The following is a 25,179-nucleotide window of genomic DNA, read 5'->3' as shown; positions in this document are numbered from 1 at the left end:
GTCTTAGTGTTGGACGGACAGACAGACACAGCTTTTATCTATAGATGTCTTAGTGTTGGAAGGACTGACAGACACAGCGTTTATCTATAGATGTCTTGGTGTTGAACTGACTGACAGACACAGCTTTTATCTATAGTTGTCTTAGTGTTGGACTGACAGACACAGCTTTTATCTATAGCCTATTAGTGTTGGACTGACTGACAGACACAGCTTTTATCTATAGTTGTCTTAGTGTTAAACTGACTGACAGACACAGCTTTTATCTATAGTTGTCTAAGTGTTGAACTGACTGACAGACACAGCTTTTATCTATAGTTGTCTTAGTGTTGGACTAACTGACAGACACAGCTTTTATCTATAGCTGTCTTACTGTTGGACTGACTGACAGACACAGCTTTTTTCTATAGTCATCTAAAGTGTTGGACTAACTAACGGACACAACTTTCATCTATAGCCGTCATTGTGTTGGTCTGTCTGACAGACACAGCTTTTATCTATATTTATCTTATTGTTTGACTAACTGACAGACACAACTTTTATCCATAGTCATCTTTGTGGTAGAGTGATTGAGTTAATCCTATCTTCTTGTTTTTCTAGCCATATGATTTGTAAATATCTAAGCTAAACAAGACTGTATTATTTTATTTCAGATGCAAGTATTACATAAAATCAACAGATCTGATGCCATTGCTACAAGCTAGCAGACAGCTTTCTACAAAAAGCACATCAAATAGTCAACTATTAAATTGCACCTAGAGTTCTAAAATCAATGTGTATAATGCAATTATTCAAAGTCTGGAGTACTTAAATTCTACAAAAGCCATCCTATACTGTCAAACAAGATAAATATCTAAGTACCAAACCAGCCATCATAGCTTTGAAGTAGAATTTGATTTCTCCCACAATGTCAGCCAAATATTGTGAAATTTATAGCATGCACAACTAATAATTAGTTTAAATATCTATATCAGGTACAGAATGGCATTCCCGTTATGATAGACATCCCAAACCAATAATACATTTTTATTCTAAATCAAATTTGTTAGTCCTCTATGTAGCCATAGAAATGCCATCTTGCTTTCTTAAAAACTGTACCAATACTAACTAAACATTTAGATTGATACAGAACTACAACAGAATCTGTTTTCTATTTAGGATCAAAGAAGATTTCTCTTATACAGTATATCATGAACAGTTCAATAGTCATTTAACACACCTGTAAACTGTGTAAGTTAAAAGGTAAATATGATAAATGTACTTGAGATAAAAATATCAACAAAAAATAATTAAGCAATGAATATTTTACTTATTGAAAACATTCATCTTTTGTATACAATCTGAGTTATTTTAAAAATATGTAACAATAAAGGATGAAATCATTTAATTCCATAAAGTGACTTAAATAATATGCATAATCCTGTATATAATGACCAACAGCCATTACTTTTAACATAACATGTCTGACCAAAACGTAAATCTCACAAAGCCCATTACGATGAAGCTATATGACAATTTTCAAATCCTTAATTGTTTTAGCTGATAATTAGAAAAACAGTGAGCAATGGTCACTAACTTGATACCAATCATCCCCATTAGATAACATGTACCTTTCCACCTCCATATTGATTTGGATCAAAATCTAAAATAGGAGGTACACAATCGCAATATGTAATAAAGATTCTGTGAAAGTTTCATTCAATTCCATTCAATGGAAGAGTAACAGATAAGAGATGGGTCCCTCCCCATTTGCACAAATGACAACGTCCATGTTTTACTATGTGAAACCATCAAACTGATTTGGATTAAAATCTTAAATAGGAGGTGCACAATAGGAACACATAATAAAAATTCTGCTGAAGTATCATTCAATTCCATTCATTGTTATAGGAGTAAGGGATAAGAGATGGGTCCTACTTGTGGGATGGATAGATGAAAGGACAGACACCATCACCACTATATAATAAAGTACTTGTTGAGCCCAGTGTTTAATGACATAAGCATGTTGTACTCAGTTCACTTGGAGCAAGTATGGACATAATATTAGTTTTTGACACTCTTACAGTTCATTATGGACACAACAACTAGATTGGACACAATAAAGCACAAAATTCAAAATGTAATTACAGGTGAAAAAAGTTTTGCTTTAAAGGTGCCTATCAAAGACCTTTGCTTTTGATCCTTGTAACTATAACAAGAGGTGGCCAGGAGCCTGAATTGCTCATCTGGTTAAAGTTTGTCTTTCAAGGGCAATAAATTTAACAAGATGTTGTCAAACAATACTGACTCAAGACGCCTTTGGTAGGACTTGTCATAAAGATCATTTCAGGCATTGAAAGTTTCAATCTATCATAGTTTTCATGATATTGGCTGAAAACTGTGAAAATAAAAATGCCATTTTTCAATTTTCAAGGGCAATAACTCCTACAAGCAGTCAATCTGACAACTTTTATCCCTGGAGATTTTGTAGTCCTAATAATAATGATAATAAGAATCATTTAAGCACTGGAAAGAATTTGGCCAAACCTAACAGTTTTGGAGATATAATATGCAAAAATCAACTGTCTGACCCCTATGTTCTAGTTTAAGTAAAGTGGCTATGTTTTTCCATGGATCAAAAATCCCTACATCAGTTCTATGCAGGATACCCAAAGGAATATTCATACCAAGTTTAGTTCCAAGTGGACAAGTAGTGTCAGAGGAGAAGATTTTTAAAAGATATAACATTAAAAATAGCGAAAAACATTGAAAAAGGACAATAATTCCAACATGGCTTAATGGATTAAAACGAAAATTTGCCCGCAGATAGATCTCATCATGCTGAGCACTTTTACCCTGTCAGCATTAAGCTAAACCTATCGGTTTTGGAGATATATATGCGAAAATTTACTGTCTGACCCCTATGGTCTATTTTTAGTAGCAGTGGCCATGTTTTTCGACGAATCAAAAATCCTCACAACAGTTCTATGCAGGATACCCCAAGGAACATTTATACCAAACTTGGTTCTAATTGGTCAAGTAGTTTCATAGAAGAAGAGATTTGTATAATTGTTAATGACAAGTGATCACAATAGCTCACATTGCCTTTGGCCAGGTGAGCTAATAAAACCGAAGTTAACAGAGGCCAATGTCAATGCCGACAGGATAAAACCATTATACGACCAAAAAAAATGTTTGTGGTTGTATTATATAAATAATTACAGAAACCTAAAATGTTATCCACCAATCATTAAGTTAACACCTAATGGAATCATAAGTTAAATAAAGTGTATGACCAATCACGCTGAAATTCCATACATACATCAGATCACTCACAAGAAAGGTTAGCTTATAAGAATTGAAGGTGATATAAGTACAGACAACAGTAGAATGTCACAATCACATGTTGGCAACAAACTTTGACCAAGCATAAAAAGTTATACGGTACAATTCATCAAGCTGAAGCTGCATACCAATATTCAGATCATTCAAACAAAAGATTTTTATAACGAAAATTTACAATACCCAAAACTTAAAGCAAAAGATAATGTTCCAGCAAACAGGAAGTTGATAAGCAAACAATTCATAAAAGTTAAACAAGCTACAACCCACCAAGATAAACTGCAAAATGATCTTCAAATCTTTCTAATAAAGGGCTGCCTAATGCTGTTGACACTTAAAGGCTTTGATATAAAAATACACTCAAAGAATGCTTGAATAAAAGTGTTGTTACAATCAATTATCAGGAGAAGATTTTTATTTAAAAATATCATGATAGTACATATTGGTCCAGGTGAGATAATGCAGACAACATTGAAGACAGTAGTACACATCGGTCCAAGGGAGGTAATGCAGACAACATTGAAGACTGTAGTACACATCGGTCCGGGGAGATAATGCAGACAACACTGAAGACTGTAGTACACATTGGTCCAGGGGAGATAATGCAGACAACATTGAAGACAGTAGTACACACTGGTCCAGGGGAGATAATGCAGACAACATCAAAGACAATAGTACACATTGGTCCAGGGGAGATAATGGAGAAAACAATGAAGACAATAGAACACATTGGTCCAGGGGAGATAATGGAGACAACATTGAAGACAATAATACACATTGGTCCAGGAGAGATAATAAAGGAGTACTACTTAGGTTTGTGATAATACGTCTATTTATTTTTTTTGTATGACATCCCACTATTAAATAATTATAATATAATACTTCAATATATTGTATATGACATCCTTATATCTTTTTATTTCATACATACAAAGAAGGATAACTCTGGTCCATCTTATTTCTACAATATACTGAACATTCTATACATACCATAAGAATAACACATTCCAAATATCAATCTTCAGCTTTTTAACAGCAGAACATTTATCAAGTTGCTAAGTAGGACAGTAGCAGAGTTCGGTCAACAAGGAATTGCTATGAAATATTACTTACCTATGAGCTGGGAAGAATAGCAGAGTTGGATATCTGTCAATAGTATATTGCCATGGTAAATCATTCTCATTCCCATTGATTCTAAAAACAAATTGAGAACATTATATATTAATTCATTGTTCATCTACATGCACTGCAATTTGATAAAATCAATATATTGGCTTTACATGAAATTGATTTTTCACAGCAGATATTTCATGACTAGAGAGAAGTGACTAGTACTTATGCCATGTGCTTGGCAGAGAAGCAATGATTACCCATTTTAAATTCTAAAGTCTTGGGTGTGGCTTGCCGGAAAAGCAATGATCACCAATTTTAAAATTCTAAAATCTTGGTTGTAGCTTGGCAGAAAAGCAATAATTACCCATTTTAAATTCTGAAGTCTTCAGTGTGGCTTGGCAGAAAAGCAATGATTACCAATTTTAAATTCTAAAGTCTTGGGTGTGGCTTGGTAGAGAATCAATGATTACCAATTTTAAATTCTTAAGTCTTGGGTGCGGTTTGGCAAAGAAGCAATGATTACCCATTTTAAAATTCAAAAGTATTGGGTGTGGCTTGGTGGAGAAGCAATGATTACCCATTTTAAAATTATAAAGTCTTGGGTGCGGCTTCGCAGAGAATCAATGATTATTCATTTTAAATTCTAGTCTTCAGTAAGGCTTGGCAGAGAAGGGGTGGTTATCTATTTCAAATTCTTTAAAGTTTTTGGTGTGGCTTGGTAGAGAATCAAACCCATAACTTCCTACACTTAAGCACAAGATCATGACAACAGAATGAAGTATGATAAAAACTAATTTCAAATGTTTCTTTTACTTTCATGAAAAGCACAGGAAAAAAACTATCTACCAATTGTATTTGAAAAATGGGCTTGTTTAGTATGAAATAAACTATTGATTTACAAAACAGTTCAAAGCAAGAAATTGGTATTTGTATTTATTCCCTACCTTGCAAACACAATATGGCTAGCAGCCCTGAAGTATCTCGCCAAATGAAGGTAGGTATTGGATAACTTGGAACAAAAACCACACCATGGAGTATATACTAGCATCAATACATCCTAAAACCAATTGTTCATATTAATCAAATCAAGGTTCTCTTTATAAAACTTTAAGACCAATTTCTGTAATGATATATACAATAGCTAAGAGAACAGGTCAAACTTACAGCTAAACTATTCATTATAATTCTAAAGTATATTGCACCAATTCTTCATACATTGTAACATGTATATCTCAAATCTTTATTTTGTGGCTGTTAGTGAATTTAAACATCTTGTTCATTCATACAGGTAGCATTACTGAATAATATGTAAATTTGGTCACAACAATGTTACTGGTAGAATGTTTTTCAGCAGATCATGTAATTGGTATTCCCATACTGTAAAAAGTTTTACTGTTCAATCTTAATAATAGAGTTCTACATAAAATGTAATTTAAAAGGATTTACCCCTGATATATGTTACATGACTTGAAATTACAGTTCTTTATTTTCACAAGGGCAAAAGGGCAAGAAGAACCCTGTCAGAATGATCACAGATAGAGGCATTATTTCAATTGATACCTTTTTCTCTTCCATAACAATATTTTGGAATGTTGATGATGTTGCATCCAACACACACAATCTATCCACACATGGTTCAGAGGCAACCTCAGACCTAAAGTGACGTGTCAGATCACCTTTGGTAAAATTCATCACAAAACTTGCTGAAAAATGAATAAGAAAATCATTAAAATAAATAATATACAGACAATACCACTCTTATACACTAAGATTGGAAAAGGGTAAATTTACTAAGAAAACCTTTAATTAATTTACAAACAGAGAGAGCATACAAAATAAAAAGTTGTAAATCTGATTGTCAGAGAAATTCATTTTTGTGTCGTATGGTATAAATTTTATCAAAATAAAAAAATCAATAACAATTTTTTAGAAATCTCAATTTCCACAGGAGATAACTCCAACAAAAATAATCATCTCTTAATTTTTGAACTTGTCAAAAATTCATGGCATACATTGTTTACATTTTTATCCTAATCCTTAGAGAGGTGATAAAATGAGTGAGAACACTTACATGGTGTTTACTGTAAAGACCTACACATGCATGCACATACATATTAAAATACACATATCTTTGAGGGAGGACAAAAATAACTACTATTATCACAGACTATCTGCAGTGTTAAGTTAATAAAGATTAAACATACCAATATTATGTTTAGAGAATGGCTGCCTCAGTAAATACTGCTCTTCATTCTGTTTTAACAAATATAAAACAATCTGATCATTGTTTATAAAAAAATAATGTCTTATGTATCATTCATATTGAGGGAGTGAAGCAAAGCAATCCCCCATATAAAGTCAATAACTTAAGTGATTGAAACAAGGACAATTGAAAACTTATATACATGTACACATACATAAAAATGTACTACATCATCAATGATTGGTATTAAAACTAGGGACAATGGGACGATGACTACCTTTCATGGCAAATCAATAGGATATTTGGACATTTGGAAAATCAATGGGCCAAATGCAACAAAAATTGAACTTTAATAGTATGATACATATCTTTCTTTTTAAATCAGAGGTATAATTTTTTTTCATTTGCATTGTAATATATTTTTTGTAGAACTTAAACCATAAACCCAGGTAGGTTAAAGTACTACTAAAAGCAACATTGCATACATAGAAGAACACACAAAATTAAGACAGAATTTTAGAAAAATACAATCATGGACAAATTTATGTCCATTTATTATAAACTGATGTTAAAAGATCAATTTAGAATAACTTTGAGGCCTATTGCATTATTCTGCTCACAGGCGCTCAGTATCATTGCAGATTTCATTACCATTTACAACTATTACATATGCTGTGAATGTGAATTGTTATTGTCAAGGATCTTCAATTTTTTTAAGGAGCATATCAATTCGAATTAGCTTGCTAATCACCTTTATAACAAAAAATAACTTTTAGTTTATAAAAACAATGGGAATTAAGATGCACAATATTGGAAATAATCGTGGAAACATTTCAGGATTTAAGAGGTAATGAAAAGGAAACCAAAGTTTGAAAGTCAAAGAGCTGTGCATGATAAACCAATCTTTCCCCCATCAAAATTGTCCACTGAAGAATGGCATTTTGTTTAGGTCATAAAATGTTGAGAAAATGCATGACTGAAGCCCTTCAAATGTAATGCATGCTTTTTCACAGAATAAAAATACTATAATACGCAACTTTAAATGACAATGTGACTATGGCCCATCATATGACATCATGTCACAGCTGTCAGTGATATTCCAAACACTTATTTTGGGTACAAATTTTAGCCCCATTACCAAAGAGATATGTTGCTTAAAAGATCCCAAATGTCAGCAGTGAAACTGCAAACTATGACCTGAAACATTGTCTCAAGATTTGTCATTTTTGTATCACAATGTTTTTGAACAAATCTCTGATCATTCAGGGTATATGGCAGTTATTTTTACTCTTCACATACTGAGATGATTGCATTGTAATCTACCCTATTTTATGTCAGTGTTGCACTTGAAATAAACATTGGTAGAGGTTAATGAACAAGCATACACACATTTCAAATTTGTATTACAAAAAGTAAGCCTTTATCTCAGGCTATTTGTAAATAGCCATTTCTCCTCTCTTCAAATACCTGCCTTTCACTAACAGCTACATTGTACATGTACATCTTATATACTGTACATCAGATTCAATCATGGCTACTGAAAACTGACATCAACAGTACAAACAGTCAAAAAAAATTAAACATACATGACTAACTTGGAGATTTGTAAGATTATGATGTACAAAACCCTTTCTGTACTCTGTCATGGACTTCAATACAATATAAACTGTCATTTTCTTAATCAAGAATTTTAATTTGAAATTATTTTTTATTACTTTATAAAAAACATTTGCCCTTGAGTAAATTTGTATGCATTTTATCATAAAGCTGCAATTTTCATGCTCTTTTTCCAACTGAATAGTTCTAGGCTCCTCCAAATCAAAGACTTAAGTCTTCCAAGTCGATAATCATCAAATATTCTCTGCCACTGATTTTGGCTTACTAATTTCAACATCCAAAATGGCAAGAATACAATAAGCTCTAAAATTGGGTGACTTCCACTAGAATCTTGATTCACTTGGTATGATTACTCTATGAAACGAATGTTTTCAAAACAACTGGTTACCAGAAACCAGATTAAACAACTGGCAATTGTTATATATAGATAACGGGGACTTGATAATTGTAACGAGCCCCCTGTGTTTAAATCAGAAACTGGGTAATATTTCATAAATTCAATGCTAACCGATCATTTCATCTTTTAATGTAAACTTCCTGTTCTTATAATATTATTATAGCTAATATAAGCTAGATTTTCCTAATTTTTCACAAAGATGATCATAAGTGAACATATATGTATTTCAGAATTTTAATGTAAAAAACATAGGTCACAAACTTGATTTAGAGATAAGAAAGCCTTAATTAAGACAATTGTTTACAACATTTCATATGGCTTCTGTAGGGATTTACCCTATAAGAAAGCCTTAATTAAGACAATTGTTTACAACATTTCATATGGCTTCTGTAGGGATTTACCCTATCTTGTGCACTATTAAAAAACTTAAGACTTAAAAAAGAAAATTGGAGGTCCACAAACTCATTTTCTTGTAATATAAAAAAAGATAAAATTCTCCTTACATTTCTATAGAATATTTTATCACCAATTATCTCCCTTTGTTTTCTTTACCATACAAATTTTCAGGTAAAATTTTTCTTTAAATATTTTGAACATATTATTTTTACATCATTAAAACACTAATAGTTATTAACTGAAAATATGTATGCATGATTTTTACAAGATGACAAAAAAGAATGCTCTCTGTAATAGGTATTAACAACCTTAAAATCAGGCACATAGCTGCCGTTAGGCAAAATTTTGACAATTTTTTTTTTGGAGATAAAATACATCCAGGAGAGGCATAAATGATGCTCTAAAACGCTATCTCTGCGGAGCTTCGGTCCCCAGACCCCCTGCCGTAATTTTGCCTACACATCAATTTGGCCTCAGCTACGCGCCTGAAAATTGTTAAATCCTGGTTTGCCCACATTTAATTACACCAATTATCACTTAGTTAAATAAACAAAAAAAGACAAAGGGTTTACTGACCAATAGACTGTATAGTCTGTTCCAAAAATATAGGTGTCATATTTGTATGTTTCTGTGTATATAGAAGATTTCGTTTTCACTGTGTAGTTTCTTTTTAATATATAAATGTTAAAAAAGATGAATAATATATCTTTATATACTTTAATTACAATTAATTTGAACAATGAATATAACAATATAGAAAAGTAATTTACATCAGATAATCATAGCACATATAAATTACTTTGTCTTATTTAAACACAATTTAAGACACATAACACTGAAAACAAAATGTATGAAGCACTATACATAACACAAAACAATGAATTTACAAATCATGCATTCTCATCAAAAGGCACTGTTGATTCATTCTGTAAATGCCTGGGTCTTCTATAGTACCTCTATGATCTGGTAGATGTTTGGGTGGGCATGCTAAACTTTCTTCTTGATCTTGTTGTACCAGCCTTCCAGGTGGTTGGTGGTGCGGGGTCCCTCAGTCTGGTAGTGGTTCCATATGAAACAGCGTCCTTCAACCCAAAACTCTGTCACATAGTCGGTGAATCATGCTGTGTCAGGTACATTGATGCTCCTCTGATGTCTTCAAGTGTGCCGGGCCATACGTCTTCAACTAGGTGTTGTGGTATGAGTGGTAGGACTGCTGCTTGTCGTACTGGCAAGGCCTGCTTCAATGGCATAGCTTTGGTGGATGAAATTAAAAAATCCTAGTATGGATGCAGAATACTGTTCACATTATGTCACTTATAAGCTTGGATACTGAACAATTCTATTTTTCAGATTGTTTATTAGTTCACTTAAAAAATATGAAATAAGTAATAATTATGGAGTTAAACAATAAAAAAAAAAGTTTAAAAAATTGTATCATGTTAATTTGAAATTAAGCATATTTTATGAAACATGTAAAAGATATTTCACCAAAAGCATAGGGGATTTCGGCAAAATTGTACAAGTTTTATTTTGTTAAATATGTTCAAGATATTTCACCAAAATCGTACAAATTTTAGCAAATTTGTAAAGTATTTCGTCAAAATTGTTTTACAAATTTTGTTGTTAAAAAAAAAAAAAGAAAATGTTTACAGTTTGTGAAAGATTTATTGTTAAAATGTGCATATTTCACTTAATTCAATAATAAATTATAGAATTCTTTACAGGTAAAATACAGGTACATTTCAGAAACACTTTAATTGTTAAAACAACATAACCCCTTATGTTTAATTATACCTGTAACTAAAAGTGGGCAAACCAGGATGACACTAACTAACTCCTTTGCTTATCTTAGCAAGGAACATAACTAAGCTTAAAGTTAACTAAAGGCTCTAAAGAGCCTGAAAAACACAAATGCCTTGATAAACAACTTCCTTTTTTTTGTTAATGCAGTCATGCTTTTTCTTTTGATAAAAATTCCTAATGATCAAATTGTAAGAACAATAATATCAATTTTTATTGAATTCTGTCCAGTAGTTTCTGAGGAGAAAATTTCTGAAAGTAATTACATTAAATACAGCAAAAAGACTTTGTAAAAGGCCAATAACTCCAACACAGCTTAACAGTCAAAAGAAAATCTGATCATAAATAGATCTCATCATGCTTTTATCCAGTCAGAACTTTGCTAAACCTAATGGTTTTGGAGATTTATGTGAAAAACTTAGAACTGTCTAACCCCTAAAATCTATTTTTTTAGTAATAACAGCAATGTTTTTTGATGAATTAATTCGCACATCAGTTCTATTCAAAATACTGTAAGAAACATTGACACCCAGTTCTAATTGGTCTAATAGAGAAGGGAGAATTGTTAATGAGGACGATCATCAAGATCGCAATAGATTACATGGACCTTCAGCCTGGTGAGCTTATAATTTGAATAAAAATACTGACCTGTTTGTCTATTATTACTGACACTGAGGAGTTTGTATCATTAGGTAATAAAGTTCCTAATCTATCTAGAAATGCTTGATGTTTGTTCTTGTCCAATATCACAACACTGACTGTTTTATTGTGACGGCACTTATAGCCCAAAAAATCATCAGAAACAGGATCTTTGTCCATCATAGGATTAAATAACCTCTGCTCAGAGTTAAGGTATAAAGATTTCTGTAAAGATAGTCTTTGACATTTTGAACGAGCGAAATTGTTAACAAGTTTACTTATATATGGATCAGTGCTACGTCTTGATCCACAGTTCTGACTAGAATAAGGATCACACTGTTTACATGTTAACGTCCGATATTCATTGGTATTATAATGTTGATATGAGTCTAAGCAAGAGGGTGCTAAATAATGACCTAATCCACCACTGGGAACTTGTTCTGAAGCTGAGAACTGACAGCTATCCTTTACCCTGGTATCAAACCTCCTCTTGCACAGTTCACATATATGAGATTGGCGAAACAAAGTCACACAACATACTGTAGAATTACTTGTGGAAGGACGACAATCATATGGAAGCACCCTAGAATCTAAGGCATGTTGTCTCTGTTTCTTTAGTAAAGACTCCAATAATATAAGAATTGTCTTTCTGTTACAGTTTCTGTACTGCAACATAAGCTCCCTAAGCTGAAAAACGAAAAAAACAAACATTTTTCATTCGGGAAAAGAAGCATTTAATAACAGTTATATAGACATTCAAATTTATCTTTGAAATTCAACTTTTCTATAAGGTATAAGAACAAGAAATACAACAGTTTAATATACAGATACATCATATTCACTTTAGTGATATTTATGCTGGAATTGCAGACAAATTATATATATTCTACTGACCCATGAACCAATAATTTAAGTCATGGCGTAATCTAGAGGGAGGAATGAGCTCACTTCTCCCATTTGTCTTTGACAGGGAGAAGTTTTTATAATAGATCACATAGTCAAAAATGTCAATAATAATACCGTATAGTGGGTTATTTTCTAGTCAGCAACGACCGAGAAAATTAAACCAGCAAAATTTTATGCCAACGTAACGGTCATTTCTTAATACGATATTTCGGTACTATACAGGGAAACTTTCCTTTTAATTTCCAGTATTAACGGTAGATAGATGAATGAAATTAATGAATAAATTAAAGAAATGAGAAGAAATAGTTCTCATTTGTTCATTTGACCTCATCCATTATACTTTTGTAAATTTTTATTAGCAATTTGTTTTCAAATGATCGTTATGTGTAAAGGATACCAGTAATCGAAAATGAGTATTCTGAATTTTTTCAAACCCAAAAACATTGTACCTTCAGAAAATTCTGAATTGGATGATATAGTAGGACCCATTGCTTTAAAGAACGCAAATGAACTACTCAGTGAAATAATTGGAAGTCCGTCAAATAATGCAAGTAAAAGTTTGGCTAAAACTCCAACCCTAACAAAACATGGGACTTATCTGGCTTACACACCGCAAGATCGTGCACAAATTGAAAAATATAGTTCACAGAATGGTCCGGCTGCTACCGTTAGGAAGTTCTCAGGAAAGTTTCCTAAACTGACAGAAAGTAACGTACGTAGCATGAAAAAATCTTATGAAGCTTCCTTCAATTCAAAGAAACAGAAATTATTTTACGATGGTGAGATTAATGAACTTGTGCCCAAATAGCATGGTAGACCTTTGCTATTAGGTGCTGAACTTGATGCTAAAGTTCAGAGGTACATCAATGTTCCGAGAGATAATGGAACTGTCATAAACACTCAAAATAGCTGTAACTGTCATGACACCAATAAAACCACAGATCAAACCATTGTTTATTTAAAGGGTATTGAGTATGGCTTGTTTAATTACCGGTACAACATTGTGTGACCCCAAGCATTAAAATTTTAATCCGGCTGAACACAGACTGTCTATGTAAACAAAATGAAAATTCTTTGATCCAATACAATTATCAATAATCAAGTACAATTTTTATAATAATATAACAATTTACGGTATTATACATGAAAAATGTATATTTAAAAAAAGCATGAAATTATCTTTATTTCAAATCAATAAAATGTTACATTTCCCTTTAAGGTGATTTCCTGCCACCACAAGTAATCTACGGTGGAAAAACTGACAAGTGCCACCCAATTCTCAAGTTTCCATCAGATTGGGACATCACTTCTGAAAACCATTGGGCCAATGCAACCACTCAAATGGACTACGCTAAAAACATTATTTTGCTGTACATTAGTAAAGTGAAACGTCGGGAGGGTTTACTGTCAAACCAGAAAGCCCTTTGTGTTTTTGATGCTTTTAGAGCTCAAATGGGAGACAAATTTTTGGAGTTCTTAAACATCAAAGTTGTTTATGTTCCCGCCTGTTGTACTGATCGATTACAACCCATGGACCTGAGCGTACAAAAGGCAGTCAAAAATCATCTTGGTTCGTTTGAGAAATGGTACTCAAAAGAAATCATGAAACAGTTAGACAGTGACAAAAATGCAGCGCAGTGTGAGATTGTGAATCCGGTGGATTTGTCTTTATCTAGACTTAAACCATTGTCCGCAAAATGGCTTGTTCAGATGTTTCAGCACACTCAAACAGTCCAGAAATTGTCCGAAGTGGGTTTAGGAAAAATGGTAGTAGTGTCGCCTTAAGACGATTACCTTGAGGACAAATTTCCGCATTGCCGAATGTCATGATCAAAATGAACAAACATGAAATTTTAACTGGATTAAATGATATATTTTATATGTTTTATTTTCATGTATGTTTTATCTTCTAATTAATAAAATATTGTACTTCTTACAACTTTAGTTTCAACACTACAATCCATTCAGGGTGTCCTATAAAAAGTTTAATTGTAAGGGAAAAATTGTCATGTTTTATGTTACGCATACATAGGAATTCACCTGCAAAAATATTCAGTCACATCTCTTAAGACCGCAAAAAAAAAACCCACAAAAATATCTTCCAGACGTTTGGCCTTCAAAATCATGAAAATTTAGCCCCGCGAAAATAACCCGCTATCTGGTATTTTTTAAAATAAAATTTGACTGAAGCTTCGCCTTGTCATCAATGTCTAGATTAGGCCCTGTAAAGTATCCACAAAAATGTCATTTTCCTCTAACCATGAAAATAAATGAAACCACAATAATAAGACTACAAAATATTTACAATAAGATAATAGAAATCTACAGAATGTAGTCTATTGATAGGAGCAAACACCATTAATACTGGTCCCCTGTTCAGCTGTGTTGATAACTGTAGACTTTTATGTCCTTGGACAGAGATCCATTTCACCAGATTCTGTAACATAAACATGTGTTAAAGCAATACATAATACAAAGTCAGAGAACAAAGGGTTTATTCACTATTTCAAAGCTTTACTCCATATCCAGTACTTAACTCTGTCTCTTTATAAGTACAATAGAAGTAGCTCCAAAGATTTGTTATGAGTAGTACCCTTGCCTTGTGAATTTTTGGGATACCACTGTCAAATATACATGTATTTAGGTTTTTTTAATGTTCAAGCCTAAATCTTTCCAAAACATTTTTCTTAATGTGTCATTTTGACAGCTGCAGGTAATGCCTCGAGCAACAAGTGTAACAATAATTCAACCAAGGAATACAGCTTGTAGATCCTCATGTTGATGAGTTCACTCTTGTTCACTCATTAGCATATTATATATGTAAATCATCAAAGGTAAATCAAAATAATATTTAACTTATACATCTAATTTATCACACTCTAACACAACTAATGTGAGATTTCTCTTAAGTAGCAGTCTTTCTAAAATTCAAACAAAAGGTGATTTATGCATGTCAAAACCCACCAAATTCAGTTTTATTTCTTGATCAGAAACAGTTACTGATCACATAACCAGTCTTAGTTTTTCATTTGACAGTTTCACTTTTGAGATAAAAATTTTATACAGTCAAACCTCGGTAGCTCTAACTCCAAGGGACCATTAAAATGTGTCTGAGAAATTGAAGATCGTATATTTCTGGATTTTTTTCATTGTGGGTCCTAGTTCGACTTCATCATTAGATATTGTTTACTTCCTATGAAGTTTTGTTAGTTCGTGGATCTTTTTCATTCGCTTTCGGAAGATTATGTTCATTTGTGGACTTTAAAAATGTTGTGTTTGCTTTTAAAAAACGTTCAGATTTCGAGTTCCTTGGTCAATAATTTATTTTCATCAGATTTCTTTGATGCTTTCATCATACCAACTTTAGAACTTCAATCAGTACTGTGTTAAGATTAAAACTACCTAATTAGTGATGACTTAAATATTACCTGTAATTTAATAAAATGACACTGATTAATGATAGGGTTTCAATTTTTCACACCTTTTATTACGCAAGCATTGATGAAATGGCTGATGAGTTTGAGTTAGTGAGGGTAATTCTCTAAGATTTATTACCGAACGGACCGACTAGTCAGTTCCAGTGTTCGAGAAATCCAAGGTTTATATATATTGATTACATAGGAGAAAATTTTGGTACTTTGAATTGTGTTCGAGAAATTCCGGGTGTTTAGCCATCCAAGTTCGAGGGAGTGAAGTTCGACTGTAGATTGTACCTGAAATTGGCACTCTGAAAGAGTTATTGTTCTTGATTTGGTTTCATTTGGTTAATTTTAGTGGGAGATGAATGCATGATTTTCTAAAAAGTGCAGATCTGAATGTAGAAATGATTCTAGTTATGTGAAAGTATAGCATCGTTTGTTTGGTCACCATGAATTACTTAACAATTGGCAGTGAATTTTGTGTGGACTGGTGCTTAAAATCACAATTTTCACTTAAATAAAATCGCAATAGTTTCTGAACTTAAAATTTTTGTTGAGCAGCCTAAATGATAAACATCAATTAACATGCACAAAAATTAGTTTTAAGACAAGTGAACAACCACTGACCACTAAAATGCTTAAAATCCTAGCTTTAAGGTAAAAGACATTTATAAAACATTTTAAAGTTAAGATAACCAATATAAGGTAAAAAAAAATTGTTTCCTTCTACCCTACCTATCTAATTTTGCACTTCCCTAATCATTTAATGGCCATTTTGCCCCATTAACTCAATGTAAACATTTTTGGAAAAATAAAATAATTTCCCTATCTACCCACCCTATTTTTTTCTTGCTGGTAGCTTTAAATAAGACTATTTGTTTGGGCCTAAAACAAGGTCACATGTTTTCATCTTTACTATAATCCAATCAATACATCAGCATTGGTAATGTAGTGTTAGGAATAAGCCTGCTTGTACAAGTTACACGAAACAGGAAGTTGATATGGAACAGCAACAAAAATCTTCTACATTTGCCCCATCTGTATAAAGCTCATACCACATTTAAAATCAATTCAACCCTTGGTGGTAATAATAACTGTGACAAAATTTTGAAGGACAGACAGAATGAGAAATGGACAGACGGAATGAGTGATGGACAGTCAGAATAAGGGAAGGACAGACGGAATGATGGACATACGGAATGAGGGATGGACAGATGGAATGAGGGATGGACAAAGTGATTCAAATATACCATCAACTCTTTGAGTTGGGTTATTAATTGCAATTAAGAACGTAACATCACAATGGGAATTAAGGGAAATTATTAAGATATTCTCCCTTACTAAAGGTAGATTTGACTATTAAATGCAGCATTTTATGGAAATAATAAGAAGTTACACATGTCACTATTAAACTTTTTTTTATAGTCATGACTGAAATTCATCTTTTTGTCCACTTTACAGTGCATCACTCATGCAAAAAGAAGAAATTTCTTAACACTAGTGTTAGAATCCCAGGTCCCCAATAGGGACTTATGTAAGAACATTTCATACAATGTACAATATATGTAAATAAAAACACAGACTGTATATTTTCTAGTTCATTTATAAATTACATTCTCACCTCATACCTGCGATCATGGATCCACTTAATGATACTGTCAGATGTAAAATTTAAATCTTGTGGGTAAGTCTGGAAAAATACAAAAATTATATGGGCATTGCCAATTACATTTAATTAAAAAAAAAAGAATAAACCAATTACACAGGAATGTTATTCAATCATTCTAATTGTATTTCATGATGTCAAGAATAATTTTTGTCAGGGATACATATTATACATTTGTTTTGAAAACACACAACACCAGTTGTCCTTTTGTTATATCTAGTTAATCTAGGGAAAATTAGCTTTGATATAGTTAACAATTTTACTATCTTCAAGAACATTAGAAAAAAAATATCTGAATATAAAGAAATTAAACACTTACATAAGTTCCATTCAAATTAAGTAAAATGAACTGTCTAGTACCATTTAAACCAAGCAGCCGAGTCAACCATGGTTTATTCACAATACTAAATCTTACTGGTTGCAAATAATCTGAAAGAAAATTACAGCTTAAATCTATTGTGCTACTTACTGAGCAGATCAAGTATATATATTAGTAAGACCTTATCTAAAGCACATAGTTTTTTATTAACCAAACACAACTATACTTTACTTTTTCTTTAGTAAGTAAAGTAAACACCTCAATTTACAAGGCCTTCTAAAAAAATTATGAATTAAAATAAAAAATACTACTACATGTATAAGTCCTTCAACTATGTTTTGAAATTTGATTCCTATGTCTGCAATCGTCTGAATATAGCTGAAATATTGCTGCTCGGGCATTGAACCCTAACAATCAATCAATCAATCCTTTGTCTACGTTCTATACTATAATACTTATGTCAATTTTTGAAAGATTTTACCATCCTCAAATAGGAATTAGACCATATTTTACAGACTATAAGTTGATATGGAGTACAAGTCAAATTGTATAATTATGACCAAAATCAACAAAAAAATTTAAAAAAAAAAGATAAGTTGAATTTGGGAGATGCATTGAGGGTCAGATGTGTGCATTTACATCGTAGGTGTTAGCGGAGATCCGAGTTGAGCGGTTTGTTTTTAACAGCATATTATTCCAGCAATGTTACTTTGTATAGTATTTCTAAATTAAATTTATATTTGTGTTTTTGTGCAAGTGTACTTTATCCGTGAATTCAGTTATTTTCATTGAATAGCATGTCAATGGCTCTGAAGCCTTAAATTATCAGGTGTACGAAATGGTAAACATGTCAAGTGTGGGCACCCATGTGTGAAATAAGTGGGAAATTTGTTTGAATTGGTCATAATTACAAGCAGTAATTAACAAACAATATTACCTGGAATTATGAAATACAATAAAAAAAATAATTGTATCATGTAAATTCGGTTGCAATTAGCCATTTAGTTAACACCTTAACTGATTATAATTTGAGCAGCATGCAAATGTATTACGACATACCATAAATGGGTATAAATTTGCATATCAAAGGGCTGATAACTCTGGAACACTTGATAATGACTTTCCAGTTAAAATAGAATTCTGTCAATGCATTTTCTAGAGTTTGTTTATACATTTTATATATTTTAACGGTTTCAAAGTTTCGAAGTTTTTATTAATACGTCATATTCATTCATATAGGATAGCAGCACGGATCAATAATCGCTGCTTTGACGGCTTGATTGCAGTTTACCAAATATTTTGAATTAAAGGAATCAAAAGCGAACTAAACAAATCTAATGAAATGCATCTTAGATGAACATTTTTTCTTGAAAAATCCTTATATAAGTCAAGTTGGATGATGAGTCGAGGCCGACACTTTGCTGAAAAAAAATATCGACTTATAGTCCAGGGGTGGTTGTTAGCTAATTTTCACGGTTTTTGAAAAGTCAACATGTACGCAGGTATGAATTTTCGCAGTTTTCTAGATTGAAAAAATAAAGCTTTTCAATAGTTTCAGCTCTAATTTGGTTTTAGTTTTGATCAGTTATTTTACCGTTAATATTTCAATAAATTAAGATAAATTAACAGCGGCTGTTAATACGACATATTTACAAGTCCACATGTATAGTTTCTTCTGGCCATTTTAATCTAATAGTATATTCTTATTTAAAACTTAAAAGATCTCACTTAATTGCCGTAGCTTATTGTAGGAATTATTTTTTGACATTTTAATTGGATGTTTAGGGAATAACTTTCTATTCACAGTTATCAGTGTGTATTTAATGGTAATCTTTTATCAGTGATTACCTGTAGTGTGTGTTTGACACTTACATTTTTGTTTTTGTTAATAGAATGTTTGCACAGTATTGATTTCTATTCTTTGATGTCACAGGTACTCTATGGCCAATGATACAAATTTTTATGTAAATTTAAGAACCTTAGTGAACGAGGTTACATACCCCACACGTCCCCATGTTAGATACTCAAGTAAATTTGGTTGTAAGAGAAATACATGTAGAAAGAAAACCTATAAAATAGGAATAAGAGTGTTTTTTAGGCTTTAAACCTTTACCTTCTAACTAAATTCTGTTACTCAGAATGGTAGTTTCAAACTCCAAACTGTGTATCATCATAGCAGAACAAAACATACACTTGACCAGTAACTTATCATGGTGAACTTATATACCAAAAATCATGTCAATATCTGCAAGTATTTAAAGAAAACTCCAGAAAACTGTAATTTTTGTGAATTTTGCTAAGTTCAAGGCCCATAATTTCAGTAAAAATCATATGAGAGGAACGAAAGTTAAACTTGACCTGTAACTTATCATGGTGAACTTACATACCAAAAATCATGTAAATATCTGCAAGCGTTTGTAAAAAAAAATCTGGAAAACTTTTTTTTCTGTGAATTTGCTAAGTTCAAGGCCCATAATTTTAGTAAAAATCATCAGAGCGGAATGAAAGTTACACCTGACCTGTAACTTATCATGTTGAATTTCTGCAAAAATTAATACATTTAGAGTAAGCTAAATGATTTCTACTGTTTTTCTAAATGAATAAAATTTGATAATTTCTATGTTGTAGCTTGTGCTTTTAAATCTGTCTAAACCTTATCGTACTCAAGCTTTATTTGTTAATTTATTTCCTGCGTGAAAGGACATGCGCCACGATGAAAATTTGTCCAACCGGAGAGTGAGCCATTTGTTCATTTTGAACCATGGAGATCCCTGACATACATACATGTAAATTAAAGAACAACCTCTTAATACACATACATATATGTAAATAAACGCATATGAACTCCAATATATTTCCTTACCATATTCAATCATCTTCATAGCAGCAATATAATAACTTTTAAAGCCAGGTGGTGTTGGGGAAGACAGATCAAAGTTACCAATCACAATATTCTGAAAGTATAAAAATTACTTAGGCACTGCAATGTGAAATTTCATTTTAGCAAGACAAAATTTGGGAGGTGTCATTAGGATGGGTATCGTTTTCTGTAAATGTAATAGATTTACATATACCATTTAATCTGTCTTAGAAAAAAAAACAGTATACACATGACAATAAATTAGTCTTAGGATCTGAAATTAAAGTATTCTCATTAAAATGAAAACTGAAAAAAATAAAAATGATTTGATAAAAACTTAAATTGTGAGCTCACAGAATATCACTCACAGCATGCAACATACAAAATTCTTATAAAGTTTAATTATCTCCCTTAGCAAATATCTTGCTTATCCACATCTGACCCCTATACTTCAAACAAGTATGTGAAATTCAATAAAATTTATTCATGAACAGTTCAGAAGCTACAGAACATCAAACTCAATTTAATCCCTTCTGTTGATTACCTCCCTTTGCGAGCTTCCAATAATAATGACAATCTCACTTCATGATGCCTAACCTAAGTCTACCCCAGACTGGACTTTTTATGAGCAACTCGGCAGGTGTTTCTAGAAAAGCAGATGACCCTTTTGATTACCACTAGAACCTTGGTTCCTTTAATTACTATTTCAAATAATTTTCTTCAAAATATAGTGAAGGATTTAGAAAGCATTGCATTGATAAGGTTCATGAACGGAGAGACACAGACAGATGGACTTTGTGATTTCTACATACATATACCATTAAACTTTAATTGCAGGGGTAAAACTGATTTGAGAAACCAAGAATTTTTTAGTATTTAAGGGAAAGAACTATAGAAAATAACAATAATTTGACATAATTGATGGGTATCTATTGAATGGGTGAATGAAAAGATATATTTATTCAAGAACTTTTCTTGAAACGTTTTAAACAACTAATGTTATAATGGACTTACATCATGAAGAGCTGAAAAGTTATTTATACTCTCAATGGAATGTAACAATGTTACTGGATAGAGTAGATCTTCAGCATACCTCACTAACTCGTCGGCTGTTGGTATACCTAGGCAAGAAATTCATCATATTTAATGCAGTCAATAGCAACAAAATTCAACTAGTTGAATTGTCATACATTACAGATTTTTATTATGTATTCTTGAACATGTTAATATTTTATAACTATTTATCTATTTGTAGTTTTAAGCCATTTAGTGGTCTCACTATATTTTATCATTTGCCCCACACAAGCCATCTTTTAGTTTGGTCTGCCACAGTACATATGTGTTCGTGTTTTTGTTCTTATTTGCAATTTTCAGATCAGCCGTGAAGTAGTTTTGTGAAATAATGTTTACATTTTTCTTTATAATAAATAGGATACTTGTATGATTAACATTGTTTAATAATCATATCTAACTACACTACTGTAAACATATAAATTTTCATGGTTGCTAATTTTTGCGGATTATGTCAAATGAACATATTCGCCGGTTTCAATTTTCGCGGTTTCAAAAAAATGGTTAGCGTTATATTGTGCTAAAAATCAGTTTTGCAGGTGTTTTTTCGAGATTTCTGCCCAATGCAAAAAGCAAACTAGGTATGTTTACAGTAATTACCATTAAATCTAAACCCATCAAGATTGGTATGGTAAATAAACAGCTCTGGGTACTTTAGAAATTTATAGGTATTCCTACAGGAACCTTCTGGCCACCAGCAATTCACACCAACAAATTTTATCTGCAGAAGGTAGGTATTAAATGAAACATTTTAAGATTAAATATGCATGTATCTAATTCAGTAAATTAGAAATTCAATGGTATTCAGCTAAAAAGCATAAATTCTTTTTTTACACTACAGTAAAAAAGCAAGAGAAAACAATAACCATATCTGAAACGAACTTTGAAACCTTTAAAATTAGTTTAGATATTAAAAAATAAAATTGTAGACTTAGACATCTAAAGTAACATGTTTAAATCAACTACTTATAGTCGGCGTCACATAAATAACATACTGTTAAAATTTGAATAAAAATATTTTCTACGACTTTATTGACACCTACCGTCATTTAAATTGTCTTAAATGACTTGCTCATTGGTTTAGCCAAACGGCTTCTCCCTAAACATTGAATTGTTAAATTCCGGTCAGATTTTAATTCTAGGTGGCAATATTTACATTGTAAAAAGTCGGCCATGTTTACAGTGATCGGGTTGCTAGGAGATGTTGTTTACGTTTAAATGGTTTGTCCAAAAACCGAAGAACCCAGAATGCAATTCGGCGTTATTTCGGATATCTCGGATTTATTTTACGCGAACAACGTATAATACCGAGAAGTTGATCAAGCAGACGATTGTCACCGGAGTTCGACGGGAACTTACGCACTTCGTTTGTAAACAAATCGTCCCGTAAAAACCAACATGGCGGATATTAGTATGGGATTTTCCGTAAGGATTTGTTACGCATGATTTAAGCTAATAAGCGACTTGTTTTTGAGAAGCTGTTTGGCTAAACGAATGAGCAAGTCATTTAAGACAATTTAAACGACGGTTGGTGTCAATAAAGTCATAGAAAATATTTTTATTCAAATTTTAACAGTATGTTATTTATGTGACGCCGAGTATAGATAGTCATTACTTAAAACATAAATACCAGTATAAATATCTATGTCAGTCAAAAGCTCAATAGAGCTTATGTTTATTATTATGTATTTCATGCCAACTCTAAATAATTTATTCATTTATTTATCTACCACTAGATACATGTACATGTATGTAATACACAATTATACATGTACCTTGTCTATCATGAACTTGGCTGCCTTTTGAAATTCATCTCTTATCACAATTGACTCTGAACACCATGGTGAATAATACATGACAAATAAAATTTCTTCAGAATGGAGGAGGTCTACAATGGGATTCATGTTCCCGAAGGGAAAGTCTATCACTGCTGATCCAGCAGGGAAAAACCTTCTTGGTAGCTTTGCTGATGATGTAATTGGTGTTTGCTTCAAACTGAAATAGAGATGAATTTGAAAAAAAAACTCACATGTACATGTTCTTATATATAAATTCATTGAACATCAGTGATAAATAACGGGTGATGGGAAAGTGGAATAGTCGTCACATTTTGAGGCATTCGTATAATATTGATTTGTTGTGACATGTACAGTTTATTTGATCCTCTATCTAACAAAACAACACCTAGATGAGCTGTCCCGAACAACCATACATTGTGTACTAAGTTACAGCCCTAAATTATACCTGTGAGGGGAATAAAAGCTATTTTTTTATATAGCCTAGCTGGCCGAGTGGTCTAGGGCACTGGACTTTGTGCAGGGTTTCTTGTAATGTCCTTTATTATTTTTACATGTTCCATACAGACAAAACTCAGACAGTACAATGTATACTGCTGTACCCTCTTTCCGATGTATACCTAGTTCTGATGTATTACCGATATCTTTTTTGTACCAAACTGATTGCACGTTCTTGGGTCAGAGGTCAGAGGTTACCGACACTGAACACCGCCAGTTTCATGAAAACAACAAAGATCAGATGGCCAGTTTTCCAGGTAATTTTCAAGTTTTAAGCTCAACATAGAGTATTTCCAACTTTTCCAAAACCTCTGTATGCCATATTATTTAATCCCTTTTAGAAATGTAGAAAATATGCATCGATATTGATTTATCGTCTGCCATTTGCAAAGCTTCCCAAACAACAATCACATGATCAAAATACGTCAGGTGTCATACGAATTAACTATGGAAAGCCAGATTAACAAACAATGAACATTTTCTGAGGATTTGACGAATTAAAATATCAAACATATTTTCCCTCATCTTAAAAACATTCTGCTGAGAAAAATTTAATGGATTAATTCTTTAGCCGAATCGGTTTGTCGCTGGCTTGTCACCGAGCAGTCTAGGGTTCGATCCTCGGTGGCGGAGTATAATTTTGGGAGTCAAATCATGCATGCTCGCCCGTTACATATAGTCCAAATTTCCTCTGACCTTGCAACCCTCCTCTTTTTTATTTGGATATTGATATGTCAGGTTGGGGTCAGAACAATGTGCCATACCGTGGAGTATCGCCCTTCAAGTGCTTGTAAAGACTTTCAAGTTGAAATTGTGCATGTCACACCTACCTAGTTCGATCCCAGAATCATTTTCCTGTATGCTGATACCAAATTTGCTTAAAAATTACATTTATTATTGAAGTTTCGATAATGTTCCATGAGAGGCCCTGTTTTGTTGACATTTTGAACCATAATACAGAGTAGGCGGAGCTTTACTTTTGTAACGGAAGGGTAGCGGGCACGTAAATTTTCAGCAGAATTTTGAAATATTCTGTTAGATTCCGGTTTTAAAAATCGTTTCTGCTCCGTTCCGTTCCCGACATCTCGATATCCAAATAAAAAAGAGGAAAGTTGCAGGGTCAGAGGAAATTCAGACTACGTTACATACTGTTTGTTTGGC

General features: G+C 32.3%; 2 protein-coding genes across 4 annotated transcripts in view; one reads left to right on the top strand and one right to left on the bottom strand.

Moving 5' to 3' along the window:
* LOC148618400 (thioredoxin domain-containing protein 11-like) overlaps positions 1-25,179 on the bottom strand; it is a 49,733-nt gene that overhangs the window by 24,146 nt on the left and 408 nt on the right. For 2 of the 3 annotated variants that reach the window (XM_088577249.1, XM_088577251.1), the window contains exons 2-13: positions 23,500-23,719; positions 22,325-22,445; positions 21,668-21,774; positions 20,657-20,747; positions 17,794-17,903; positions 17,430-17,498; positions 14,695-14,826; positions 11,493-12,170; positions 6,636-6,684; positions 5,992-6,134; positions 5,376-5,488; positions 4,432-4,512 (exon numbers count right to left, since the gene is read on the bottom strand). In XM_088577249.1, the coding sequence (XP_088433375.1) occupies positions 4,432-4,512; positions 5,376-5,488; positions 5,992-6,134; positions 6,636-6,684; positions 11,493-12,170; positions 14,695-14,826; positions 17,430-17,498; positions 17,794-17,903; positions 20,657-20,747; positions 21,668-21,774; positions 22,325-22,445; positions 23,500-23,719 (1,914 nt within the window). The remainder of the gene's footprint in view (positions 1-4,431; positions 4,513-5,375; positions 5,489-5,991; positions 6,135-6,635; positions 6,685-11,492; positions 12,171-14,694; positions 14,827-17,429; positions 17,499-17,793; positions 17,904-20,656; positions 20,748-21,667; positions 21,775-22,324; positions 22,446-23,499; positions 23,720-25,179) is intronic. The other variant, XM_088577250.1, reaches the window with a different exon arrangement.
* Positions 12,799-14,174, top strand: LOC148618401 (uncharacterized). Its single transcript, XM_088576834.1, has 2 exons — positions 12,799-13,168; positions 13,609-14,174. Exons 1-2 carry the CDS (start codon positions 12,799-12,801, stop codon positions 14,172-14,174), a joined length of 936 nt encoding a protein of 311 aa, XP_088432960.1.

This window comes from Perna viridis, chromosome 4 (assembly GCF_037379345.1).
Source record: "Perna viridis isolate PV_CMFRI_1.1 ecotype Kerala chromosome 4, ASM3737934v1, whole genome shotgun sequence".
Taxonomy (NCBI): Eukaryota; Metazoa; Mollusca; class Bivalvia; order Mytilida; family Mytilidae; genus Perna; species Perna viridis.
The sequence above is the reverse complement of the archived record's forward strand: the minus strand, read 5'-3'. Positions and strand labels throughout refer to the sequence as shown.

Coding starts and splice junctions, on each gene's coding strand:
- LOC148618401 (XM_088576834.1), top strand. CDS start 12,799: ATGAGTATTCTGAATTTTTTCAAACCCAAAAACATTGTACCTTCAGAA. Junction 13,169..13,608: donor ACAGAAATTATTTTACGATG/GTGAGATTAATG, acceptor TTTCCCTTTAAG/GTGATTTCCTGCCACCACAA.